This window comes from Mycteria americana, chromosome 13 (genome assembly GCF_035582795.1).
Source record: "Mycteria americana isolate JAX WOST 10 ecotype Jacksonville Zoo and Gardens chromosome 13, USCA_MyAme_1.0, whole genome shotgun sequence".
In the NCBI taxonomy this organism is placed as follows: Eukaryota; Metazoa; Chordata; class Aves; order Ciconiiformes; family Ciconiidae; genus Mycteria; species Mycteria americana.
Window position 1 is genome coordinate 18,479,568 of NC_134377.1, and position 25,146 is coordinate 18,504,713.

The 25,146-nt window shown below is 40.0% G+C and overlaps 1 protein-coding gene across 6 annotated transcripts in view; it reads right to left on the bottom strand.

Moving 5' to 3' along the window:
• Window positions 1–1,359: 1,359 nt before the first annotated feature.
• PI4KA (phosphatidylinositol 4-kinase alpha) overlaps window positions 1,360–25,146 on the bottom strand; it is a 65,351-nt gene continuing 41,564 nt past the window's right edge. For 5 of the 6 annotated variants that reach the window (XM_075515792.1, XM_075515790.1, XM_075515791.1 and 2 more), the window contains exons 29-55: window positions 24,175–24,294; window positions 22,452–22,544; window positions 21,942–22,098; window positions 21,539–21,666; window positions 20,134–20,292; window positions 19,718–19,869; window positions 19,095–19,202; window positions 18,254–18,381; window positions 18,054–18,173; window positions 17,320–17,399; window positions 16,983–17,176; window positions 16,149–16,239; window positions 15,183–15,350; window positions 14,577–14,630; window positions 13,202–13,322; window positions 12,775–12,904; window positions 10,568–10,638; window positions 9,623–9,695; window positions 9,433–9,503; window positions 8,784–8,893; window positions 8,069–8,173; window positions 7,455–7,580; window positions 7,010–7,130; window positions 6,174–6,333; window positions 4,835–4,924; window positions 3,979–4,062; window positions 1,360–2,058 (exon numbers count right to left, since the gene is read on the bottom strand). In XM_075515792.1, the coding sequence (XP_075371907.1) occupies window positions 2,007–2,058; window positions 3,979–4,062; window positions 4,835–4,924; window positions 6,174–6,333; window positions 7,010–7,130; window positions 7,455–7,580; window positions 8,069–8,173; window positions 8,784–8,893; window positions 9,433–9,503; window positions 9,623–9,695; window positions 10,568–10,638; window positions 12,775–12,904; window positions 13,202–13,322; window positions 14,577–14,630; window positions 15,183–15,350; window positions 16,149–16,239; window positions 16,983–17,176; window positions 17,320–17,399; window positions 18,054–18,173; window positions 18,254–18,381; window positions 19,095–19,202; window positions 19,718–19,869; window positions 20,134–20,292; window positions 21,539–21,666; window positions 21,942–22,098; window positions 22,452–22,544; window positions 24,175–24,294 (3,066 nt within the window). In that variant the 3' untranslated portion in view covers window positions 1,360–2,006. The other variant, XM_075515793.1, reaches the window with a different exon arrangement.

Genomic DNA, 25,146 nt, shown 5'->3' on the forward strand with positions numbered 1-25,146 from the left:
ACTGGGAATACCCTCAGCAAAGCAGAAACTCACCCAGGGAGTGCTGACTCAAAGGTGCTCAAAAGGGCACGCTACCAAGAGGAAGAAGTGTGTGGCCACACCATCAGCCCTGCAGGCAGGCGCCCAACCATCCCCTCACACACAGACCTCCCTGCACCCTGCAAGGCTCGGCCTGCTGCCACAGCCCAGCTCCCGGGGAGCCCTAGGAGCCCGGCCTGGGCAACTACAGCCCATGGCCCTTCCCCTCAGGGCTGCAGACACCTCTCAGAGGCGACAACGTGCTCCTCAGGCTGGGTACCACTCACCACACATCCACCCTCTCAGATCCACCCTCTTAGGGCCGAACCCACCTCACGGTGCAGCCCCGCCTCAGGGCTGGGTCTCCCTCACGACACCTCCGCCCCTCAGCATTGAGCTCTCCTCAGGGCTGGGCCCTCCTCAGGGGTGAGCGTCTCGGGGCACGGCTTCTCCTGGGAGATGGACCCCTGCTTTAGCACAGCCCCGCCTCAGGGCTGGGTCTCCCTCACGACACCTCCGCCCCTCAGCATTGAGCTCTCCTCAGGGCTGGGCCCTCCTCAGGGGTGAGCGTCTCGGGGCACGGCTTCTCCTGGGAGATGGACCCCCGCTTTAGCACAGCCCCGCCTCAGGGCTGGGTCCCCCTCACGACACCTCCGCCCCTCAGCACTGAGCTCTCCTCAGGGCTGAGCGCTCCTCAGGAGTGAGCCCCTCGGGGCGCGGCTTCTCCTCAGGGCTGGACCCCCGCTGTAGCGCGGCCCCTCCTCAGGGACGAGCCCCTCGGGGCGCGGCATTCTCCTCAGGGTGAGCCCCCTCAGGGTGAGCCGCCCTCCGGGCGGGCCCGCTCAGGAGCTCCCAACGGCCTCGTCAGCCGCAGCTGCAGGGGGCCCGGGCAGCCCGGCCCCGCCGCTCCCCGCCTCCCCGGGCGCGGGGCAGGCCGCGAAGGAGGCAATGGGCGCCGTGCCCGAGGGAGCAGCACAAGGCCCGGCCCGGCCGCTAACAGCCCCTGCCCAGAGCGGGCACGGACTGGACAGGGGGGGGAAAAAACCCCTACAGCTGGGACTGTAAATTCTCAAGAGCACATTCTAGAACGACAAGCCTGTAGAAAGGGGTAGACTTGTGTCCCAGCCCAGCATGGGGCTACTTTGAACACAGCATGGAGGGAGCTTTACCTTGGTCCTACATTTATGAATAAAAAATTTCGTTTAAGACAGATGAGAAGCTGAAGAAGAAATCTGATTTCTGCAGTAGAAAGAAAGGTCACAATATAATGAACAGTACACAAATGTGCAGAATGATGTATAAACTAAAACTCAGCGCATGGCAAAAGATTTGCAACAGACACAAAGTCTAAGGTCTTTTATTACATTTTATAGATTAAATATATCTTCAGTAGAGTCTCTTTTTTAAAACACACAAAAGGAAAAAATACATTCTTCATGTACATATGAAATACTGACCACATAGCAGGGACCATGTACAGTGCAAAGTATAAACACAGCTACACAGACATCACCACCTTGGATGATTATCAGGCTTTTTCTACAGTAAAATTAGAACAAGCCAACATCTCTGCTTCTAAAGAGAAATCCATACCCTTCCCTTCCATAGCATTTTGTGGGATTGTGCAGGAAAGGGGTTTTTTTTTCTTACTTTTTAAAGGTGTTATAAAATCCTTGCATGGCATCAAAAATTATCAAACTCCACAAGCTTGACCTTTCAAACATTCATAATCGTAGTACAATTTTTATTGTGATTGCAGCCCAACTCCAAAAATCCAGGGAAAAACAGAAATATATATAACCTGGTAAAGAGAAAGGAATGAATCAGACTGATTGTTGCAACGTCCAGGAAACACGTACCCACATGTACACACATACACAAAAGATGGAAGATAGCGAGGTGTGATTGAGCATCTCCTATTTATTACAAGTTTGGAGTGAGGGCACGGGGTTGCATGTTTCACTTGGGCAGTGAATCTCTATCGTCTCTCAGTATGGGATGTCATTCTGGTAGTACTGGATCATGTCATATGTCCTACTCCTAGAGAAGAAAAGCAAAGCCAGAGGTTAAGTAAAAGTTTAAAAAAACACTGCATCCATTGTCACAGAAACAAACATCAAGGTCCCACAGAAACAAAACATGGGTGAAGGAAATTAGCTGCTAATCAAAACTAGCCCTACACGCTTTGAAGGCATTGTGAAGGCCCAGTTACTGTTATGAACAGCACAAAACATCCTGCTCTTGTTTAAACTAGGTAAAAAAAAAAAAAAAGTATTTCCATGCTTCTCAGTGTGGCAACAGCAACAGCAGCTTGGATCCTGTGTTTGGATAAGCCAGAAGCACCTCACATTGCATTAGCAGTTTGTTTTAGAAGAAGGAAATGCATAATGAACGAAGCAAGATCATCAGGGCTGCATGGAGACAGGATTATGTGGAAATAAAAGTTATCTTAATTAAGGAGAATGCTAATAATGAAAATAAAAGTGCAGGGGAAATAACAGCATTAATAGCAGCATCTCTGATGAGTGACTGAACAAATAGATCTAAGCCTTGTTACAGATAACTCAATTATCCATGGGCAGAGCTTATTCAGGTCACAGACTAACCATGCCACAGGCAGAGAAGCTCAGGCTTGTCAGAACTAAGCTGGCTCTGGGCATTCACACAGCAGTGTGACTGTCTTTGCAACTCCCAATATTAATCTTAAGATTCTGAGCAGATGCACCAGCAGGTACTAGAAAATCCAATTCAATTCTAGCAGGGCTGTATCTGAGCTAGTAAGCCTTACTGGTCTCAAGCTGACCGCATACAGAACTACACAAGAGTTTGTATTAGACTCTCCAATATATCCCACAAAGTCTGTATTATCTGGGATAACAATAAAACATGCACTTAAGATGTTTAAATATTAAATTTATTGTATTTGAAAAGTATTAAATGTATTAAAATTACATTTTACATGTAATTTCCTTTCAAAAGTTCTGCACAAGATACCAAACTATTTGTATACTTGAAGGGAAAAAAAACCACTACAGCTGATTGGCTAGCTGGTGATTAAGTTGATTTTTAAATTGCTAAGAACTGATTATTCCATTCAGCATATTGAATAGTAGATGACAAATAAACATGGCCCAGCTACAAAGAGATTCAAAAACCACACTGCCAGTGTTCTCTACTTGAGGCATTTTTCCCTAGCCAATATTATACAATAAGCAACACATGGTCTAGCAAAATGATTAATATGTTAATGTAATATCAAGTCATGAAGAATAAATTAGTAGAAAGATTAGAACTCATTTCTACAGAAGAGTCCAATACACTTTTGCACAGAACAGCAGCTTTGAATTTTAGGAGGATATTCAGGCAACTTAATGTCTACAAGCAATTACAAAAAAGATTTTGAAAAGTCACTGCAGTCCTGTTTCAGCTTCATTCTTACTCAGACCAATGGACCACGCATATTGTTTTTCAAGAAACCTTCTCCTTACAAAATAAAAGGGAACAAGCTTCAAGATCAATCTCTCTCCATTCTGACTAGAAGGCATGCTATTCCTGTTGCCATCCACTACCATTCTTTACTATTTATCCCTTTATTCGCAGAGGTGACCCTATCCTATATAAAGGGGATATCACAACTAGACATATAACCCTAATAGTACAGTTGGCCATGCCCTAACATAGGAGCCAAAATGCTTAACTTTTGGGCCAAAGATTCACTCTGACAGAAAACCTATTCTTTAGACTAGCCAGCCTTGCTATTTGACCAGCCTGGGCTTAAGCCTTCCTTCCCAGTGTAAAAGGGAGGATATACAGCATGTTCAGAAGCAAAGCTGCTATCCTGCATTATCCAAGTATCAACAACTCAAAGATGTTTGGTATCCAATTGATAAAACGCTACTTTTTAGCTCTGCTCAAAGCTTGATGACCTTCCTTTAGCCATAGGGAGAAGACATGCCAAACCTGTTGCTGAGGAAACAATTCTGGATGATCTTGATGATGAAAGTTGCAGCCTCCCGTTCAGTCATGTTGGGGCTGAACCTGTGTCTATATGCAGAAAATCACAAAAAGCAAGAGTAAAATTAATGAGGTAATCATGTAATGTTTTAAAAAGCACTTGCTGTTAGTCTTACAGTGGAGACAGAGGCCGTAAACTTTTCATCAGTCTAATGGTAACTCCAGGAACAGCAGATCCCTCTTTCTAGGCAGCTGCTGCTTTTAAAATATCTTTGTATCTAGTAGTGCCCTTGAGCTCCAGCCCATCGTACTTTATGAATCTGTGCTTATCTTTAGAAATTGTAGGAAGTTATATGCAGGAAATGCTGAGCTAATTCTGCTCACTCTGGAGCTAACTCTGGAGGCATAAGCCTGAAGGGCTGTTTTTAAAGTGTCACATTAGAATCTGTATTTGCCTAAACTGTTGGATGTTACAACATAGTCCCATTCAGTACTGCATTATCTGTAGAACAAATTTTAAGACGGTGTTCCTCAGAGTCCAACACCATTTCAGAGGGCATCAGACTGCAACACATTACCTCTCAATTAAAGCAGATCCTTCCTTTACAGTCGTATTTTGCTAGTCCTATGAACTTAAAGATAATCCATGTACTTGCACAGTCACTGAACAGCTTGAACTTAATTCTATGAAAAGGCTTCTGGAATTCCTACTTTCTGAGATACTCTACAAACAAGTTACCATTTTCACCGTGTTAAGACATTTAAGCACCTATGACACCAGCATGACCTGCACAAGTTGTGACAGTATACATTCTGTGAAGAACATATGAACATTTTCCAGTTCATACATACGCTGACTTACTTCAACAGCTTGATTGTCTGCCCTCGGAAACAGGGCAGCCCCGTATCCAACATTAATGTAACCAGTGAGACGACAGCATCCATGTAAGGCCTAGAGAAAAAGAGGACAAAAAGGTTACAGTGCTTAAACTTCTGCAGCCTTAGTAGGTAAAGCAGGCAAGCTGGTGAGTTCAACAAGCTGGATCACACCTTTTTCTGTAATTAAATCAACACATGTAATCCTCTTACATTTGCTGGTGGAGCTACACCATTGCTTGCAGTCTGTCACTTTAATTAAATTCACTCCTTTATGTTGCACTACCAGATACTCAGAATGCTGCAAGATGAACAGTCTCAAGGAGGATTATACAAAGCAATGCTTTAGTAAACAACATTTCTTTGGCATCAGAAAGGTGAATCAGTGCATCAAAACAGTACCAAAGGCTGAAACCAGCAATACCACAGTAACAGATTATCTTCCAGTTCCTAAATACTCTATGTAATTCTTTGCTACATCAGCCCAGCTTCCCTCCTCCTTCCTCTCCTCCACTCAGAACATTTCTTACCTCCCAAGCTATTACTCTACTACTTGGGTGACATTTTTGCCTTGACACAAAACTTTCTCCAGACTGCTCCCACTCAAGGAACCAAATTGATCGTGACTCCAAGACAGCCCCTTCTGGGGCTCCTAGCTGAAGAAACTTTGATTCTGTAAGATAACATCAGCGATAGTTTAAAATCTCATTCTGTCACGAGTATATCTGGACTCCATTGTACTGTCCTCCTCCTCCCCACATGCAACATCATCTTCATATAGATTTATTAGTGCTCCTGCATGTTAAAGCAAACTCTTTTTGCTTGCTACGGAGCAAGGTTGCAAATCTTTACTGTGACTGGCTGGCAATCACAGCTGAAGAGCTGAGCTACCAAAACCCCTGCGTATTTTACATCTGAAAATTGTAGCACTTTTTCACATCTCCTACCTAATTAACTCTACCTGCAATGGTGATCAACGTGATTGTCCTATTTGGGAAAACAAGAAAGATTTCGATTCTCCTGTAGTTTCTTACTGCACAGTTTCAACAGCATACTAAATCGTGTGAGGCAATGTGTGTAACATCACATTTATAAATTGAATATAATATATAAAATTTTCAAATATAACCTAAGAACAGAAAAAAACCCCACAAAGTTAGTCTGCAAAATTGCAGGATTATTAAGTGGTTTCAAAGTTTGCAAGATGTACCAGGACAGTCTGACAGGCTCAGACCCCCTACAGACAAATGTTTATTATATTTATCTTCTCATTGGGTTTTAGGCATGCAAGCACTTCCACTTTTGAACAGTTAAGAACACCTTACCTGACTGCCAGATAGCCTCTGACACACATCTCCATAAACCATTTGAATGGAGTTGCCTCCATTTTTCCTCCCATTATCATCACCATCTCATCAGTCAGCTTAATGTCAGGCTCCCAGCCCAGATTTCCACCAGGTGAGCTTTCAAACATGAATCCAAAATCTGTGCACAAAAGATAAATTGCCTCATAAACTTTGTCGGTTAATTGTGCGCTGTCAAAGCTGACAGAAGAAAAGAGAGGTGGATTTCACGTATTAATACCCACTTTTTCTACCATTTCAACTCTAACGGGAAAAAAGCTTTGGTGAAGCGTAAGAACACCAACAAAAGAATCATCACAAGGACATTAGACTAGATGTAAGAATGATAACATCAAATAAACTCCTTGCTGAAACATCTGTGCAGTTCCAGAAAAGCAAAGCTAAAGCAGAGGTTACAGCCTCACACAATTATATCAATTTACGTGTCAAATTTAATTCATACCGATACAGTGATGAAAGGAACCCAAAGATACATTTATATATTTATACATATATACACACACATATATATATGTATGAATGCATAAGTACGTATACATGCATAATCCATACATATGTGTGTATATACTTTCCTGAAGCTGGTAAAACTTTGCAAAGCTAAATTTACACAGAAGCAGCCAACACAAATATACATACAATACTGAACAGGCATAAAAAAATCCCATGTATATTTACAAACTGCGAAATCAGTACATAGATTGTTCTCAAAAGGGAAATGGCTTACTGTCTGCTACAAGCAGTACTTTACAGCAGAAGGAAAAGGTAACTACTGAAATTCGAATGTGGATATGACTGACCAATATGAATGATGTGTCCCTTCTTGTCCAGCATGATGTTGCCGTTATGCCTGTCTTTAATCTGGAGCAGAAACAGGAGAAGACTATATGCAGCCATACTGCGGATGAAATTATAGCGAGCCTGTACAAACAAGAAGTTAAAACAAATCAGAAGAACACAGAATTTAATAACTCTCCATCCCAGGAGCAGATACAGCTGAACAGAGTTTTTTTTTCTTTTTTTTCCATTCATGATTAGTTTGAAGCAATGTTCAATGATATTCTCCATACATCTACCACTGAGATAACTTCTTTAGCTAACTTACTCATAGCTAAAAATGGATTATCAGCATCAGAAACCAGATACAGCATTATGGTAGTCATTATCCAATTATTTTTCATTATTTCTTATAGCTAGAATGTTTCTCAGTTGAGATTTTGCTGTGCTTGCCAACTGATATTTTACCTTCTGGAATGCAAGGGTAGACTCATCTCCATATTGCCTTGTAAAGTAATCATACATCCCAAAGTCTGTCTGCCTGCCCAGCTGGTCACGGGATGTGCAGTCAGGAATGCATTCAATAACACCGCACTGAAGGGGAAGAAGAGAAACAGGTCTGTAAAGCACGCTCCCAACATATATTTTGTTCATGGCTCTTGGCAGTCATACAGGTCCCCTGGGAAATGTGGGGAAGCCTATAGATCACTGAACACAGAATTTCTAGTGTAATCATAAAAAAAACTATATCCAGTTTTTAGGATTTCCATGCAACATAAGACAAGCTCTGTGACTTGCCACTGACTTGCACAATGTAGTCCCAAAAATCAAACACACACGAATAACCACAGGCAGCAAAATTTCAGAGCCAAAAGCTTTAGAAAAGCAGGAAGCAGGAGAGGAAAGACTCTTTTTGTCACTAGTACTCCAAATATTTGGCATAAGTGATGTGGACAGTATTTCCTTGCAGTATGACATTTTTATGTGTGCTGGAAGAGTCTTTTTTAAAGTCTTTTTTAATTAGGAACTATTTTCTACAGCAGTACATTTAATTAGGAACTATTTTCTACAGCAGTACTTACCCCAGGAGCTGTGGCCACCACTCTGTATGGAAACACAAAGAGATCCAGGCCTACCAGCTGAAATATGTTCTTGAAGAGATCGATGATTTGTAAAGCTAACATGTCCTGTTATACAAGAAAAAAATTGCACAAGCATTACAGGGGTTACGGACCATAAGTTAGATTACAAAAATGCTCTGAAGAACTCTGAAGTGAACATGAAGTTACCCCAGCAGGTCTGCAGATGTGTGCTTGTTCATGCACTGTGGCTCTGGGGGAAATCGAAAAGGGAAAAGATAAATGCTGCTTAAGTGGGTAGCAAGCAACACTGAAGATTTAACTGCTGACCTATGAAGAACAAACTTTTCCGTCACTCTTTGATAAGGGGGCTACTAATAACTCCAGGGATAACAGCTAGCATTCCCTCTTAATCAAAAACAATCAAACTTCAATGTACAAGATATCACCTTGGAAACTACTGCTGTGTTACCAATAGTTCAACTGAAAAATAAACTCTGAAAAAGAATTCTAAGTCATGGTAAACTGTCTTGAAAGAATGGCCCATTTCCAAACCAGAATTTCTCTTGTGGGGCAACACAGTTCTCTCCCTCAGTCCATAACTAGTGGAGATTCTCAAAATTGCAAAGAAAAGTATTTCTGTACTAAAATTATTTTCTTCTTACATATTGTCACCTACAAATCTCTTCTATAACTGCAAAGTCTGATAGCTTTGTACCTGTCTGCAGTCGTCGCCCACTTTAAAGATAGCTGCCTGCCAACAGATTTTCTTACTGTCCACCCCTTCTTCTGCACTTTCATCTATGGAATCAGAACGACAACGCAGACCTGCAAGAAGAGTACAAAGCAAAACCCAGACATGGATTTTAATTAGTAACTTTCTATCATGACAGGGCCTCTGCACTCAAAACCACAACATTTTACTGCAGGTGCACTACAGATATTTCTGCCTTGCAAGGTGAATGCCATAAGATAGTTCCCGTTGTCTACTGGAACTGGAACATCCCACAGAATTTATTACAAGAAAAACCTGCCAAAACCTGGAGTTTGCTACAGTCTAAAAACCAGGGAAAGGCAATCAATTTATATGTTAGTCTGAAGTAACTGTTAACATTTCTTCAAGATACCTATGTGGCTTGCTTCCTGGGACTTAAAAAAAAAAAGGGGGGCAAAACATGGATTTAAGTTTTCAGAATTTTCTTCTCTCTTCCTTTGATCCAGTTTCATTTCTGAGTCAAACCATTGCAGATAAAGTTCAACATGGAAATAATTTTACTGAAGTAGTACAGGTCACTAAAAGCAGGTAATTTTAAAGGAATTGCTGACTTCTAATTAGTAGTGTCAATGATTAAGATGCAGTTACTAACCTTCTTTTTCAAGCTCACTAACTCCACATCGTTTCACTTTAAATTTGGCCAGGTAGGGTGCTTTTGCTGCACTAAATTGTAATAAAAACAAAGATTATGATGAGTGCAAGTGAGCCAAACAAGAATTTCTAGAAAAATAGCTAAATATAATGAATTAACTTAATGGGAGAATATAACAAGAGCATGGTACCTCTGCATAGGAGTTCCTGATTTGTAATCAATGTCCAGAACAATAGCTTCAGGATTGCTGGGCAAGTAACAGCCTGCAAAATGAAGCAGACAGCTGAGAACAAATCCATTGGCTAGTGTGACAATGCAAGTTGGAGAATAGCTGATGTTAGTGTCTATAACTTCAGTACATAGTTTTGAATTAAATAAAATGTTAAACTGGAGATTACAGTCTGTGAGCCACAAAGGATGCAGTATCCTTTGCATTAGTGAGTGATCTCCAGAAACTAACAGAATACAGTTTTGAACTAATACTGCAGAATCTGTACCACAGAAACGTACAGACAGGACTTCTCTTACAATAGTCCCTAATAAGATGTGGCAGTATGTCCCAGTGTGCTAGGAAGGGCCCATAGCAACCAACACATGGTAGGAGAATTGAGACCTGTTAGACAGAGATCAGGAAAAGCTTTCAAACAACTCCATTTTAAAGAGAAGATTCGGATTGGGAAAACATAAGTTCAAGATTTGTAAGGACCTTCAGACAATGATGTTTCAAGGGAATGCCTGATGGGAGGAAAAGGAGAATGAAAGGAACTGGACACGCTTCATTCTTGAGATAACGTAACTTCACAAAAGTGCCTCATCTTTTTAAAAAAGGTGGTCCAAAGAAATAGAGCTTACTTATCTTCCCTCTTCAGATATACATTTCTACTTTTATCCATGATGTGCATTCTCTAACTTGCTCTTGGGCAAGTTTTGATGCACCACATAGAAATTATTGGGTGGGTAAAAATATTTGAACTGTTTCAAGAGAGAAACAATCCAGCTGTAACAGAAGAACAGCCACCAGCACCAAAACTGAGACCTGCCACTTGCAGAGGTTTCAAGATTTGCTTGCAGAAAATACAGTACTCATGTTGAATGCAAAAAGCCCACTGTATTATATGATTAAATCACTTCTTACCAGGCTGCACTTTCACCTCAGATAGAGCACTCAAACAAGCTTTTTTTCTTTCATCTCCTTTAGGGAATGGCCTAGAAAGATGAATGATATTTTATTTATCTGCATACTACATATTATTCTATGTACTAGCCTCGAATTTGTTGCAAATTTATACAAACTTCACTAAAAATGTTTCTTCCTGTAATGACAAAGATCTCTTACTGCACCACTTCTAGAGAACTTACAGGCTCAATACATAACCATAACATTTTCTGTCTTAATGAAGGTTATAGTCTTTGCTTTGTAGATTTAACATTTATTTGACATACAGCTTGTTGACAAACCCAAACAGCATAAGAGATGTGAATGAAATACATGAAGGCTCTTCCTTACACAGAAATTTGAGCACAATTATACCTTTGTAAGCACCGTTATAGTTATACCAATATAATTTTCCCTTGTGGAACTTATTCTAGAATAAGAACACTGCTAACCGGAAAAGGACAAGCCAGCAAAATGCCTATGCAATTACACGCCTAATTTGTTCACATACTTAGCATGACTGCAGGTATCAACTGGATAATTGGTAACATGGTTAACGATTAGTACGTACAATTACCCAATTTGTGCAGGCACTTGTGGTAACCATCTGTTGAAGTCAGTCACACAATTGCATGCTCACCTGGTGTAGCAGCATGCAACTGAAAGGTATTACTTATGCTCTAGTTTTAAGCAGTACAGCAGATTACTGAAGCAGCAACATCACACTTAAGATAATGAAATCATCACAGATGATACATTTATTCATTTATGCCATCTACAAAGCAAACAGCATCTCCTCTATGTTGTCTTTACATTGGAGATGCACAAAACCCAGATTCATTTTAAGGCTCAGGTGCAAAATGCAATGCTTGCAAAGCACAATTATTATCAGTTGCTTAATTATGACTTCATACCAACAAACAGCGGACTGATTTCATTGTAAATATTAAGATATTCAGATCCTAACCCCTGCTTTTAACTCATCCTACTGGATGAAAACATCTTAACATGCACATAGAAGGCACTTAATATTTGATTGTTTCTGTGATGTAAGTGTCCTTTAGCCTGATGCCCTTATACTGGTGGTTTGCAAAGCTTCATTTTAAAGGAGGTATGTTCCAGGAAATATATTTTATATGACTTTCAAATACCTTCATACACCAGAGAACGTTTTAAAAATATGCAATGAAACCACACTTACAGACTTAGAGCTTGTGTGCTGAGCTGCTGCCATCCACTGGCAAGCTTATAAAAGTTAAATTACGTATCTTATTGCAGTCTTTACAGTCAACAGCGAGAATGTCTCTCTGAGCAGGACTTTCAGTTTTAAGAGATCAACAATGCAATGTTTATGACACCAAATCTTTCTCCATAACCACAATTTAAGAATGAAGGAAAAAGACATAGATATGCAAAAAGAACAATTGTCTTTGTATTACGCTGCACCACGAAATCTCTTTGAGAAGAGGAAAAGGCAATTTCATGGCATTTTAGCAGAAGGTAAACAATTTACCTATGCTTGAGGTTTTTTGGTTTTGTTTGTTTGTTTTTAAACTCCACACAAAATGTTGATAACAAGTTACAATATGCAAAAAAATGACAGTCAATCTGGTACAGCTAAACAGAGAAGTGCTGTTTTTCCTGCCTGAATCAAGTTCTGTTTACTGTTCAGGTGAACACTGGCAGCATAATCCAAAAAGCCAAATTAATGGTACAGGTGACAACTAGCCTGATGGGATTTCAACTAGGACAAGAGCATCAATCGCTTTACCAATTCCATTCCTGTATCAGTGCACTTTTCTATGGAACCTCATTCCACTATTACCAACCGCAATGTATTTGATAAAATCAGATTAAAAACTTAAGTCCAAGTTTAGAATCATTTGCTTCCAAAGTATAAAGTTATAGCTGTTTCAGACAGACTGCTAGCTCAAAGCACGAGCACCGAGATCAGGACAGATATGAATTATCCCTAAAAGTCAAACTAAAATGAGCCTTTGCATCGTGCTACAACTCTGAAGTTACATTTAAGAAAAAAATCATTTTCTTATCATATAAGTAATTCTTTTTTCCTGAAAACACTATCCCAATACCCCAAAAAGCAACTTAGCCTCCTAATCAGGACACTGGTAATTAACAGAACAGTGAGCCCCAAAAGAGCACAATTTCTGAAGTACAACACTTACTTGATAATAGCTGAAACATTGGTGATTTTATTAAAGAAATCAAATTCCCGTTGGTAGAACTCCTTGGCTGGGCCAGATAATGAGCCAGTTATCTCCTCTACGAGCTGCTCCAGAAGTTCCCCAATGTCAGCTGCATGTGAAAAAGGGAGCATTTGTGTCAGAAGCTTATTTCAGAAAGGTAAATGATACGAGTGATGGAAATAGCCACCTTTGGACAGTATTCAAAAAAAGGTAGAGATGAAAACGTTGCCACATCTCTTTTGATGCATTCAGTCAGGTAGAACATCTCTACAGAACAGGCCCTACAAATGAAAGAGAAGTTCCTAGCTAAAAGGATTCTTCGTGCCAAGAGAGAAGCAGGAAGGAGATTTAGTCTGAACTGAGTCAAGGAAAGGAGTCAAGCTAGATTATATTTTAAAGCACTCACGATCTTTTTGGTGTCCTTCTTCATCCAGGTAGATATTAGTTTTCATGTTCCAGATGAATTGGTGAGCCAAGAGCTGGGATTTGGCAGCTGCCCACAGGATGTATTCTCTAACGTAACCCATCTGCAACCATATCCAGTCCAGTAAGGATCAAAGATCATTACAACTCCAGCAGACTTGATATTACTGCTTCTAACAGCTATTCTTCAAACTCAAAAATACTTAATGGATGGAAAGACCACCTCTGCACTCTCATCCACATTGCTAAAAAGACCTTTGAAGAATGACAGCGTATTTTAACAGGTAGTGAATTGACCTAAACTGTTTCCAGCTTTATTACTGACCTATTCCATTATTCTAACCAACCTTCTTCCCACCCCTGTGCCATCTTCTATCTGTTCTATTTGGCTTTCAAATTGCTTTGAGCTTAGGACATCTCCTAGTATGTGTACAAGGCACAGTGCAATAGAGACATTGGTCTTGCTTGGCATCACTAAATGCTCCTGTAATACCAGAAATCTAGACAGTGTCGTATGGACTGCACATTTCGGTGTCAAGAACTGCAGGTGCTGGCACAGTTCCACAGAAATTCTAGAAAATAAGAACAAATTTACAAAAGAAGCTGAAGTGGACAAGGGAATCGTACTCATTCCAGAAGTTGCATTCCCTTTCCTCTACTTGCAGCTACTTCTGTAGTCTGTAGATGTTTCTATGTTTGACTGATACTAACAGACAAGATGTCCAAAGTTCATGCTCTGCATTGCAGAGGATACTTATCTATGCAAAGTTCTCAAAGAATAACTATATATAGTCACCTACACTACTGGCTGGGGATGTCTCCACCTGAAAATAACGCACTGACCAGAGTTCATATACCTCGTGGGCAGATAACAACGATCTCACATTAATGAACTCTGAACTTGGTCATCAAGCTTTACTTCTGGCTTCTGCACGATGAAGCTAAGATCCGATTTCATACACATGATGGAGCACAAGACACCCCCTAGACGTCTTCTCTGGTTAACTCCACAGCAAAATGATTAAGGATAGTGATTTAATTTCATTACTGCTTGTCTCACGCAAACCTTCAAAAGCTTTATTGAGACAGAGTCCTCATCTGGGGTTTCCCATAATGAAATCTCTTTCCTGACAGATGAGCTACATAGCCTCTGGTTTCTCAAGTTTACCTGTTCATAAAAGAGGTGTATCCAAAGCAAGCCAGCCTCTAGAGACAATAAATTTTCTTCTATATATTAAATATAGGACAATAATAAGCAGCATTAGTTTAAACTTAAATTTGTCTCATTTGCAGTTTTAAAGTCTAAAAGCTGCTTTAAAAATCTGTTTTGTTCATATGCATCTGTTTCATACCCTCACCTTGTCATACCGAAGTGCCTGCACGATCTGTGGAATGTAGAATAAAATGGCATCCTGAAAGAGAAAAGATGGCAGGGTTTTTATTGTTACTGTTTTAGTAGTGGGAAAGGAACACAGGTCACACGCATAGAGAAAAGCTCCCTTCAGTTAGGTTATGAACAAAGTACCACTGCCTCTTTATTTTACACTATATATATGCCACGTCCTCAAATCAAAGTATTTTTCTGTCCAGTTACTCCTTTCAAAAATATCATTAATAATCCTGTATTTTACAGTCCTAATACAAGTCTGATAAGTGTTAAAAACCCAGCCTTCTGCTGCTTTAGAAGAAACGTCTTTCCACTGAGAGAAGATTCGAAAGGAACAAATTGAGAAGAGCAGTCTGAAGAATTCGGCTTAGCGTGATTTACAACAAAAAAGTTGCAAGTACACGAGCCAGTATTATGTAGGACAATCAACTCTACCTTTTGATCCCAATCTATTCACATTTTGCAATGCGGTGTGCCCATTTAGCCTACATGTCTCTCCATGGTATTAAAATGAAGCCTGTGGCCACAACAACTATGGCCATAACTTCACTTAAGGCTCTCGTGGAACTCATCTTACCGGAGGAAAAGATCGCAGAACTTTAACCCCATACTGAGCTGTTAGAGGATGAGGTGGATACATGCTTGAAAAATAGGAAAGGCCAGTTGGTGGATCTGTTGGTGCCCAGCACAGAACATGGCTGAGCTCAGGTGCATCAGCATCAATTGTATGCCAGGTAACCAGATACTGAAAAAGCAGGTCAGACAGGTTAGGAGTTTATAGTACCCAATAATGTCTTGGTAATACGCATCAGACAGTAATGCTATTATCTAGCTTCCTATAGCAGGGGAAGTGAAACACGGTACATAGTATTTTACAAAACCACACCTATTTTATCTAAAGTATTTTTTTCCCATGGAAATCTAACTATTGGAATCATCTTATCTCCCAGATCACCAGATGAAGTTAGTGAAGTCAAGTTACTAAAAGCACAATACAGGAGTTCTAGCATAGGGAGAAAGAAGAAAGGATGAGCCCTTTTATAAGAGTCAAAGAAGGTTCAGTTTTCCTGTCATCTATTTTACAGGTGACATACAGAATGCAGCTCTGACAAGACTGTCCCTCACAGGACTAGAGTGCTTCACTGCAGATCAGCATGATGGGTCTCCTCCATTTCAAGAGGCTTGGCCTCTTGTCACACAGAACAGGTTAAGCTTGAAATAATTTCAGCAGCAGCACTCACCGTGACTCCGTCCAGTGGTCTGAAATGGCAGCTGTACTGCAAGTGATGAGTTTTGAGACATTTTGTGTATGGTGAGAATATACGCAGGAGCAAGATGTACCATTAACTAACTAGCCACCTACTCTTATTACCATGATTCTTGCCTCAGCACCCTATTTCCACAGCTGTTCTATCATTCTCTCCTACAGAGCGATGGTTAGCACTAGAACATACAGTGTGTTAAATAAAGGCTGTATTTTCCAATGTATCTGAATGAAATGGGCATACTGGGGCTCTGTAACAGTATAAATATTCACAAGTACCTTTATGGCTTCAGGTACATCACTAACAGCTCCTGGGTCCAGCCGAACCAGACGGGTCACTTCTGTTCCAATAGCTTCAGTGTTCTTAAATCTAAGTATAACCAGGAATACAATAACATTATTAGCAAATTTTGACAGCCTCTTCTATTTATGTGAAGATGAAGACAGCAAAAGGCAGAAAAGTATATGCTTAATAAATAAATAGTCCAACTATGAAATAATGCACACTGAGGGACCAATATACTGTCAGAAGAGGATTCAGGAACAACTGGTACTCATCCAATGCTTTTGTATAAACCACTAGTATTTTAGCCCACTATTGGATTCTTGGCTGAAATACACTGTCTGGGATTCTACAGAAACCGGTGTGCAGAACTCTACTTGGCAAAAACTATCACTGTTGTAAGGGGGAAAGAATTTCCTTTCCCTTCTGGAGCCAGCTATGCTAATTCTCCTATAATATTTATTAAATTGCAAGCCAATATATAGCTAAAACACTTCATTCAAAGATACTTTTAGCACTGTTTAAATGCTATGTCTGCTAATGGGTTAAATGCTATTAAAAACCAAACATGATTTCTTCTGAACAAAACACTGCCTAAGTGTTAGCGAAGAATGGGTGTCATGAAAGGAAGCTGGACTCCACTAGAGCCTGAGCCAAATGAGTATGTTAAGTAATCCAGTTCTTTTAATTTCAAAGGTTTCAACCAGTTGTGAAAGTATGCAAGGGGACTGTAAGCAGGAGCAAGTGCCATCAGTACTTACAGTGTAATTACTCACTCAGCTTCTAAGGCAGCAGGAATTACAGCAGTTCTTTCTTCCGAAATATCTCACCTGGTAGGCAGCTGCACAGCAAGATGAGGAGAAATGCTCCAAGCCAGATTTACATTATCCTTCCATTGCTTCTCACTAAGACTGATATACTTTGACCTCCAGTTTGCCACACTGCTCTCTCCAGTTTGATCCAACTCTAGCTCAGGGGAAGACAGTGGATTGTACCATGTGATTAAGCGTTCAATCTCAGTAGCCTGAGGAAAACAGGAAGAAAAAAAAAAAGTGTTTTCTGGAAGAAGAAAAAACACTCCCAACTTCATATTTTACTTTATGTATCCTGCAACAACAGCAGCGTCTTAGAAATTCATGCAGTTTCCCCATTCTTCTGATGACCCACCAGCAACGAGAGCAGTAATGTTCTTCGCTTCATGTAGTACTTGTGTAGCTGCGTACCTCTGTTAGTCTTCTTAGACATTCCTTGAGAAAACGATAAAAAGGTTTTCAGTGGCTTTTGTTCAGTATGTTAAATGCTGCTTTCAAACTGTCCACACTGGGCAACTTTAACATATAAGAACTGAATAACCATAGGACACTTGTAAATTTAGATCAGAGTGACTTCAGAAAGTCAGCACTGCAGCTACTCATCGTACAGTTTTTCTCTGAATCTATGCAGTACAACAGGCTACAGGGACATCAATTTAGCCAGTATTGCATTCACTTGAGAAACACAACAGCCTACTAAAAAGAAAGAGCACATAGTTTACAACCGTACAAAAACACAGCCCACATTCTAATGTCACTCTGCTGCCCACAAAAAGCACTAGGGGCATGTTTGCACAAAAAGCGCCATTTCCTTACAGGATTTCAATACATCTTGACCTCCAGTCTTATTTCTTCTGCACTACAGAATTGAACATTCTATCAAACAAAACAGGTAATTTCAAAACTTTGCTGCTTGCTACCAGTGAGACTTTTTCTGCCCCCTCTCCAAAGTTTGGCAGCGGTAATTAAATACCCTGCCAGAAGAACAAGAGCCCAATATTAAAGGTAAATACTGACTTTACAGCATATTTTATATGCAGATATTGCTTAAAGTTGGCTGCAATGAGCTGGTTTCAATCAAAAAGATACCTGATTTTTTAGATATGGTCGACATGCCACTGGACAAAGGGTAAGTATTTATCCATCCTTGTGTAGCCTGTTGCCGAGATCCAACATTGATATCCAGGTTGCTCCTGGTGTCTTGATTATCTAACAACAGAGTGCAGATCTGATGTAGAATCCAATCAAAGAAACAACAGGCTTTTGAAACACGACATAAAGGAACTCACCAGGCGGCACGAGTTGGCTGGCTGTCAGATACTTCTTGTCTGAGAACATTGCTGTCCAAAACTTGATCAATATGCTGATATCCTCACGAAGCCTCTTTTCCCCTTGTGTAGGGAACTTTGAGGGACAACTTAAAGAAATCACCCGATAATGTGAAGTTGAATGTATTAGAAAAAAACAAACCCCCCACAAATGTAATCAAGTCATATTTCTTATTTTGACCAGAATCTACAAAGATGAGACTACCCATCACTACATTTTATCCTCATTGCTTTATTCTGTCTGACTGAAGAGTACAAACTTCCTATTATAACTGAAAATGAAGCAGCAGTCTGTCAGCATCTTGGATTAATTTGAAATTTAATATTATGACTAACTGACCTCCTCACATTCAGACATTACTATCAATTGTATTATTTTCTGTTGTGCTCATGTCAAATGTTGAAATAATCAGATTCAGTGTGGGTGTATTTTCAAAATAGTGAAACTATATTTCAGCCACACACTCTGTGACAGCAATTCTTTAAATCTTATAAATCTAGGTACAGTTTTGAGCATTGAATAAACTCCAAAATAAGGACAGAAAGAAAAGAACAGAAACATTCCCGAAGACACTACTTTATAAACCACAGAAAAACTGGAACTTATGTCTTACCCTCTTTGAGATCGTTTATGAACTACACAAAAGCACAAGGAAAAGAAAAGTTTCTGTTAAAATGGGCAAAAAAGGAAAGGAGGATGTTAATACTAGAAGAGAAAGACAGCTGCTGCTTTGAAGTATCATGGAAGGTTCAGGAAATCACACACACACTTTCAGTTGAGTAGTTGCAAATAAAAAAGTACCTGAAATAATCAAAGGCAGTTGAATAAATCTTTTCTCTCAAAACGTTCCGAATAGTTGCATTTGGAACCACATCAGCATGCAGCAAAGACAACCCCAGAGTCAGCAACCTAATAAGCAAAATAGTTAGAGAATGAAAATTTTGGCATTCCCAAGATGGTGACCAATGCAACACCATACAAACCACAGCTACAGCTGTAAGTCCATTCAACTCATTGAAAAGTGTCTGTTTCAGAGCTCTTGGCAAACTGTTTTCATTATCATCAGTCTGTTCCTAGAGGTCTGACTACTGAACCATAGAAAGTTGAAGCCTTCAAGTCACAAAAAGTGAAAACAATTGATGGAGCAAAATTATCCCTAACTGATACATTGACTGGATCCATGGTGTGGGCAATTCACTTTATGAAGTTATCCCGTGAAGTCTTCTGAAGCGCCAGAAATTACTTTCAAGCTAAAGTTAGCTACTTCTACTTTGAAAACAGAGCTTAGACTCTACATCATTCCAGGCTTTTAAAAGGAATTTTCACCACTTGAAGCCAAGGACAAGTTATACATTTAGTGGCTACTTTTCCCACCCTTCTATAACCTCATTTCTTCCACCAAGGTAAAAACGAAAACTACTCACTTAAATCGGGGTCCAATTGCTGCCACATGCCTATTCAAACTGCCTTTCGCCCCTCCAATGTTCAATGAAAGAGACCGCTGGAGCAGGCTGGAGAAGATCTCTATTTGGTCAGAACTGCAGTACTTGGCTATTTCAAATCTCTGCACCAAAAACTGAGAAAAAGAGGAAGACATGCCATGCTTCCTTTGACCTTTTTTCATTGCAAAAAACCCCCAGTCTTTTCTGTTTCAAACACCTTTCTCCCCCCCAGTTATTATGCTCGTCTAAAAAGAGTGTCCCCCCTGGCTTTGAGGCAGAAGGACTACCATCATGACTCCACTCCCTTCCTGGATCATAAGAACAAATAGTGCAGAGTAGCTTAATCACAGCGTCACTGCAACACTGCCGTATGTGGGACGTTCAGAAGAAATACACACCTCTATCCAGATGTAATGTGGAGTCACCTCTGGTGGACAAGGCCTCGGCTGGCTCTCTTCTGAGGCTGCTAACGGATCTGCTTCTTTCTGCTCCGCAGAAAACAGGCCAACTTTCTGCTCAACTGTCATTTGCCAGGCTCCTGCCATTTCCCGCATGAACTGCAAAAAGGAAGATAACAATGTTTCCTGTTTCAAGAGCATCTTCTTATATGGAAAGTACAGTCTTCCTCCACAGGGCACACAAGAATCTAATACATCAATTAAAATTCACTGCAATATTAATGGAGAGGCAAAGACAGGTCTATACACCCCACCTGAAATAAAATATTTTTTTCACATCCTAAATTACGACAGGAAGAAAGACTCCCCCCCAAGAAGTTCAGCTAGTAACAGAAAGACTAAGGGCAACAGCAGACAAACGTTGTATTTTGTTGAGGAGACTGAATTGTTAGATCGGCTGGTGCCGTCCATCCTCCCCCTCTACTAAAGGTTGCTGCCTCCAACACCAGGACAGCAGAGACAAGCGTATGCCAGGTTCTCACATACTGCAGGACACAGTCTGGCTCATGAGCACACACAGCTGATGAAGCACGCAGCATAAAGATGGCACATAATTCACTTTTGCTGAACCTGCTCTAGGGAGCAGCATCCTCAGGGTAGAAAGGAGGCCCAGCAACCAAGGGTGCTTATCTGATCTCCTCAACAAGGTACAAAGAAATTTCCCACAAGCCTAAAGAGAAAAAATGAAACTGATGCTCAAGAAGCTAAACACTGAAACGTGCATGTAAACTGACCTAAGTAAATTCAGACTGATGATTATCTCCAGCAAGTGAAACAGTGCTCACTAATTGGAGCAATGACCAGAGGCAGCTTTCTCAGCTGTGTGTGGACTGTCACTACACCATGCTCAATTGCTTTATTACTATTGGATTCGTCCCCACTTCACAAAATACAGCTGCTCTAGCCTGTTACAGGATTAGGACACTTGCAAGCCTGCTTTTTGTGCAAGGGTGCAATGCCAGATACCAGAGGCTCTGACTGATGAGCATGGACATTGATTTCTATTTGTTTTAAAGCACTATTCTGTAAATTGTGGTAATTCAGAACCTGATTCATGAGCAGCTCAGGCATCTCAGCACCAAAGTAAATTGTACAGCTGAGATCCTAACACATTTTCTTTCCTGTAACATTGCTGCTGCTGAGAAAGATCCATTTCCCACAGTCCACTTCGTGAGGGTGCTCAGACTTCCAACAATACATGAGCAGAGATTTCCTGGCAGGCTAAACTGATTAACGATGCATTTAACATCCTTACTAGACACAGACTCACAATAGCTGTGAATCTCAAAATTTTCTTCTCCCCCGCTTGCAGGGGCAGAGAAAGAGTTGTTAAATAGCTTCCTACCGGCACTTCTATTCCATTCTTGGCAGCAAGCAGCCACTCCCAGCAAGCAATTGCTGTTTCCATGCCATGTTCATTGAACATTCGCAGGGGTCCCCAACACAGATGATGAAGGAGCTGGGGATCACAGTCTGAAAACAAACATTCACTCAGATTTCTCCAACAGAATAAATACATGTTTTTCACATGGGCATGAAATTGGTGTGCACGGCATGTAATAATCAATTCCTAATAAATAGTTTCTAGTTTAAGAAGGCTTTTCCCCAATATAAGCCTAATTGAAAAAATTCAAAACACAGTTTTGCTTCAAGTTGATGCGTACTGGGTTTGTATATGGATAATTTTTGTAGTTTATTACTCTTGGCATTCACAGCCAGAAAGCAGAACTCCATTTGTTTTTCATTACCTTTGCTGCTTATTAGCAGTGCAGTCAGCTTAAACATGGCCTGGGTGTAGAATTCAGTGTGGCCTGATTCAAGAGCATCATTCAGCTCTTTGACCATCAGTTTATTCAGGTCAGATGTTCGTCCTGTAGCATTTGAGAACTGAATCATTCCAGAAACCTGTAAAATATAATGTGTTTTTCAACAGAGAACAGTATTTTTAGGAATCTACTTTGGTATCGGTCATGTGCTGATTAAGGAATTCTACAGAGACATCTTTTTTTACTACTTTGCTAAATCTTTAGCTTTATCTAGAGTCTAAGAACTCTCTGCAAGACCAACAGTAAAATGATCTGCTTAATAACCTAGGAAAACTATACCCTTTATCTTGAAGGAATTTAACTTCAGAGTCTGTGCTTAAAATAACATAGAAACATACAATAGTTTAGGTTGGAAAAGGCTTTTCAGCCATGGCTGAAAAGCCATGCCAGAGCTCGTGGACACTCCACACTCACAAGAAATCCTGTACTTACCTCTCCTGCATAGCGGTTGCGCAAGTTAAGAGAAGCCATGAAGTTGGAGTAGTCCTTCTTCACACAAGTTGGTCTTTCAGTTAGCTGGGTTGCCTATGACCAGACCGCATATAGATGTTTATACTGTTCATATCCATCCACTTGTCTTTTTTTCTATTTACACCTTCACATACGTTTTAAGTTCAGTTTTCTTTATGGTAATAAACAGAATGGTATCAGGACTACTAGGTATAACAGTACCTGGACTGATAAAAATGAAATAAGGAACATGTGCATTAATTCCATGTATACCATTTGAAATATATATGTATTTGTATATACTTTTTGACGGACCAAAAAAGCATAAAAAGGGTAGAATCTCTGGGACTGCTGCTCCCTTTTCATGAACAGGTAAGGAAGAAGGCAGAAGAGGGGATGTGATCTGGGTTCTGCCCTCTCCATGCAACAGCTTGCTGAACTGACAGTAATGCAGAAAGAGTGTTTTGTTCCCGTCTTTAAAAAGTACACTAGTAATCCACATTCCCCTTTGCAGAAGCACTCAGGAACTTGTGATCTAGAGGTTTCTCCTCAAAAACAAACAAACAAAAGAATGTTTCTTTATGCTGTAAAATGAATTTTTTATATTGAGGACTTAATACCAAAATACAAGGCCAGCAAAACCACCAAAAATTCAACATTCCTGCAATGCTTTGTTTCAGTACTGCTAATGGCTAGCTTGGCTCAGCAATGGATAAACTTTTGAGAACTATTCTTATTACACGTCTTGGATATAAAATTTGCATACTATCATCTTTGTGTTAGCAATGTCCAGTCCATGGGAATAAAGCAAAAGGAAAAACAAACTGCTAGCAATCTGAAAGCTTTCTGAAAGAGCTTTTGTCACTTGGTTGACATGAAGGAGGGCCCCAATCAAAACAAATATTGTTAGCATATTACGAAAACAAGAAAGTTGTTTCTCTTATTTCCTTTCCAGTTATAAAGTTTCTAGTTTCTTCCAGCATAGTCTTTATTCTAGCAAGTTTTTTCACTTTGCCTCTTTAGGGAACTACATGACTGCACTCCTGAGTCCTGGGAGTTCTTTATCCTATTTACATTTAGTGACTAGCACTGCCTAGAAGGATGATTGTAACAGAGAACCAAAAGGAAATTCTGTTAAAGCTGGACATGGAGGCAGTTTCAGAGCTGCTGCTAGAAAACTAGCTGGCTGATGATACAACAGATTCTACTGGATGTTTCTCCAGGAGATCAGAAATTACAACCACAAATGAGAAAAAATGAACTGTAAAAAACTGCATGTAACTGCATGAAATGTTCAATGCAAAAGCTTGTTTTGAGTGAACATATGTAAAACTCAGAGCAAACGGTTGTGACCTGACACTCACCTATGTTACTATTCTAGAAAGCAGCTCATTTCAGCCTTACACAAAGATACTACTTTCAAATCATTAAAAATCATCTACAGAAACCTCTTAAACACCATTAGATACAGTTTTATTTTCTTGCTTGTTACCATCTTACTTTTCAGTATTTTACAGAACAACATGATTGGAAGATACCTTGATTTGAGATGGAAAGAAATACGGTGTCTTTCTGAGTAATGTTCAAGTGCTATGACAAAGGTGATTTAGAAAATCTGTATTATGTGGCTATACTGAATGTTATAAAAATTAACATGATAACTATACAGCTGCAGAAACAAACAAGAATTTTGTCCAATACTCACGCCCAGAGTGGTGTTCTGTCTGTTGTAGCCTGCGAAGTGCAAAACGCTTTCAGTAGCCATAGCCAGTCCTGTGTGCTGGGACAAACCTGATACCCAGTTCTGATGTTTGTTTAGGTACTCCTGACAAAACCAAACCAAAACAAAAGTGTTTGTTGGAAAACTAGTCGGTTTTTCAAAACAAGGCAGCTCATAACCAAGTGTTACATTCATTGCAAACTACCAGAAAACTTAATTACACACATACCCAACAACAAATAGACTGTCTCTACTCCTCCCTTTAGGCACTGGTCCCCTGGCAATAAGAAACTCTGAATGTTCTCCTAAATACATAAAGAGTAAGACTGGTTTCATTCTGTAAAAGGATAAAGTGATCTAGGTAGATTCTTCAAGGCTGAGGTCTTCTTTAAAAAGAATCACCTTTCACAAAAAGAACCTTACAAAAGGAAATGCTTTGGACTCCACAGAAGAAGGGAATATAATTAGTTATCCTTTTTACATAAGGGTAGAATCCCTTGAGGTTTTTTTAGGGAAGGAAATATAAACTTCAGGTAGATTTGCAGTGTCCAAGATCTTGAGCCTCCCCAGAAATTCTGTTATCAGCACTAAGTTGGGCACCTGTAGACAGAATACTAGTCTAACCCGGACTACATAGTTTCTTCAACTACTCAAAGGATTAACAGAGACCTGCATTTTACTAAAGTGAGAGTTTTTGTTTACATAAAAGGTATTTTATCTATTTTATTAGTACATCATAAATAGTCTTTTGTAGTCTTTGCTTGTGGTCTTGTGACGGCTTTCCACTGAACTCTGCCACATGTGAGCATTTACTACACCCATACTCAAATTAAAGTCTGTAGTTTACAGTGTTCTCATGTATTAGCAGTGTTTCTCCATATTAAAAAAAAAAAAAAAACAAAGACAGAAAAAACATCCTCCCAAGAGGGAAACAAGAAACAAGTTTTACATCCTAAT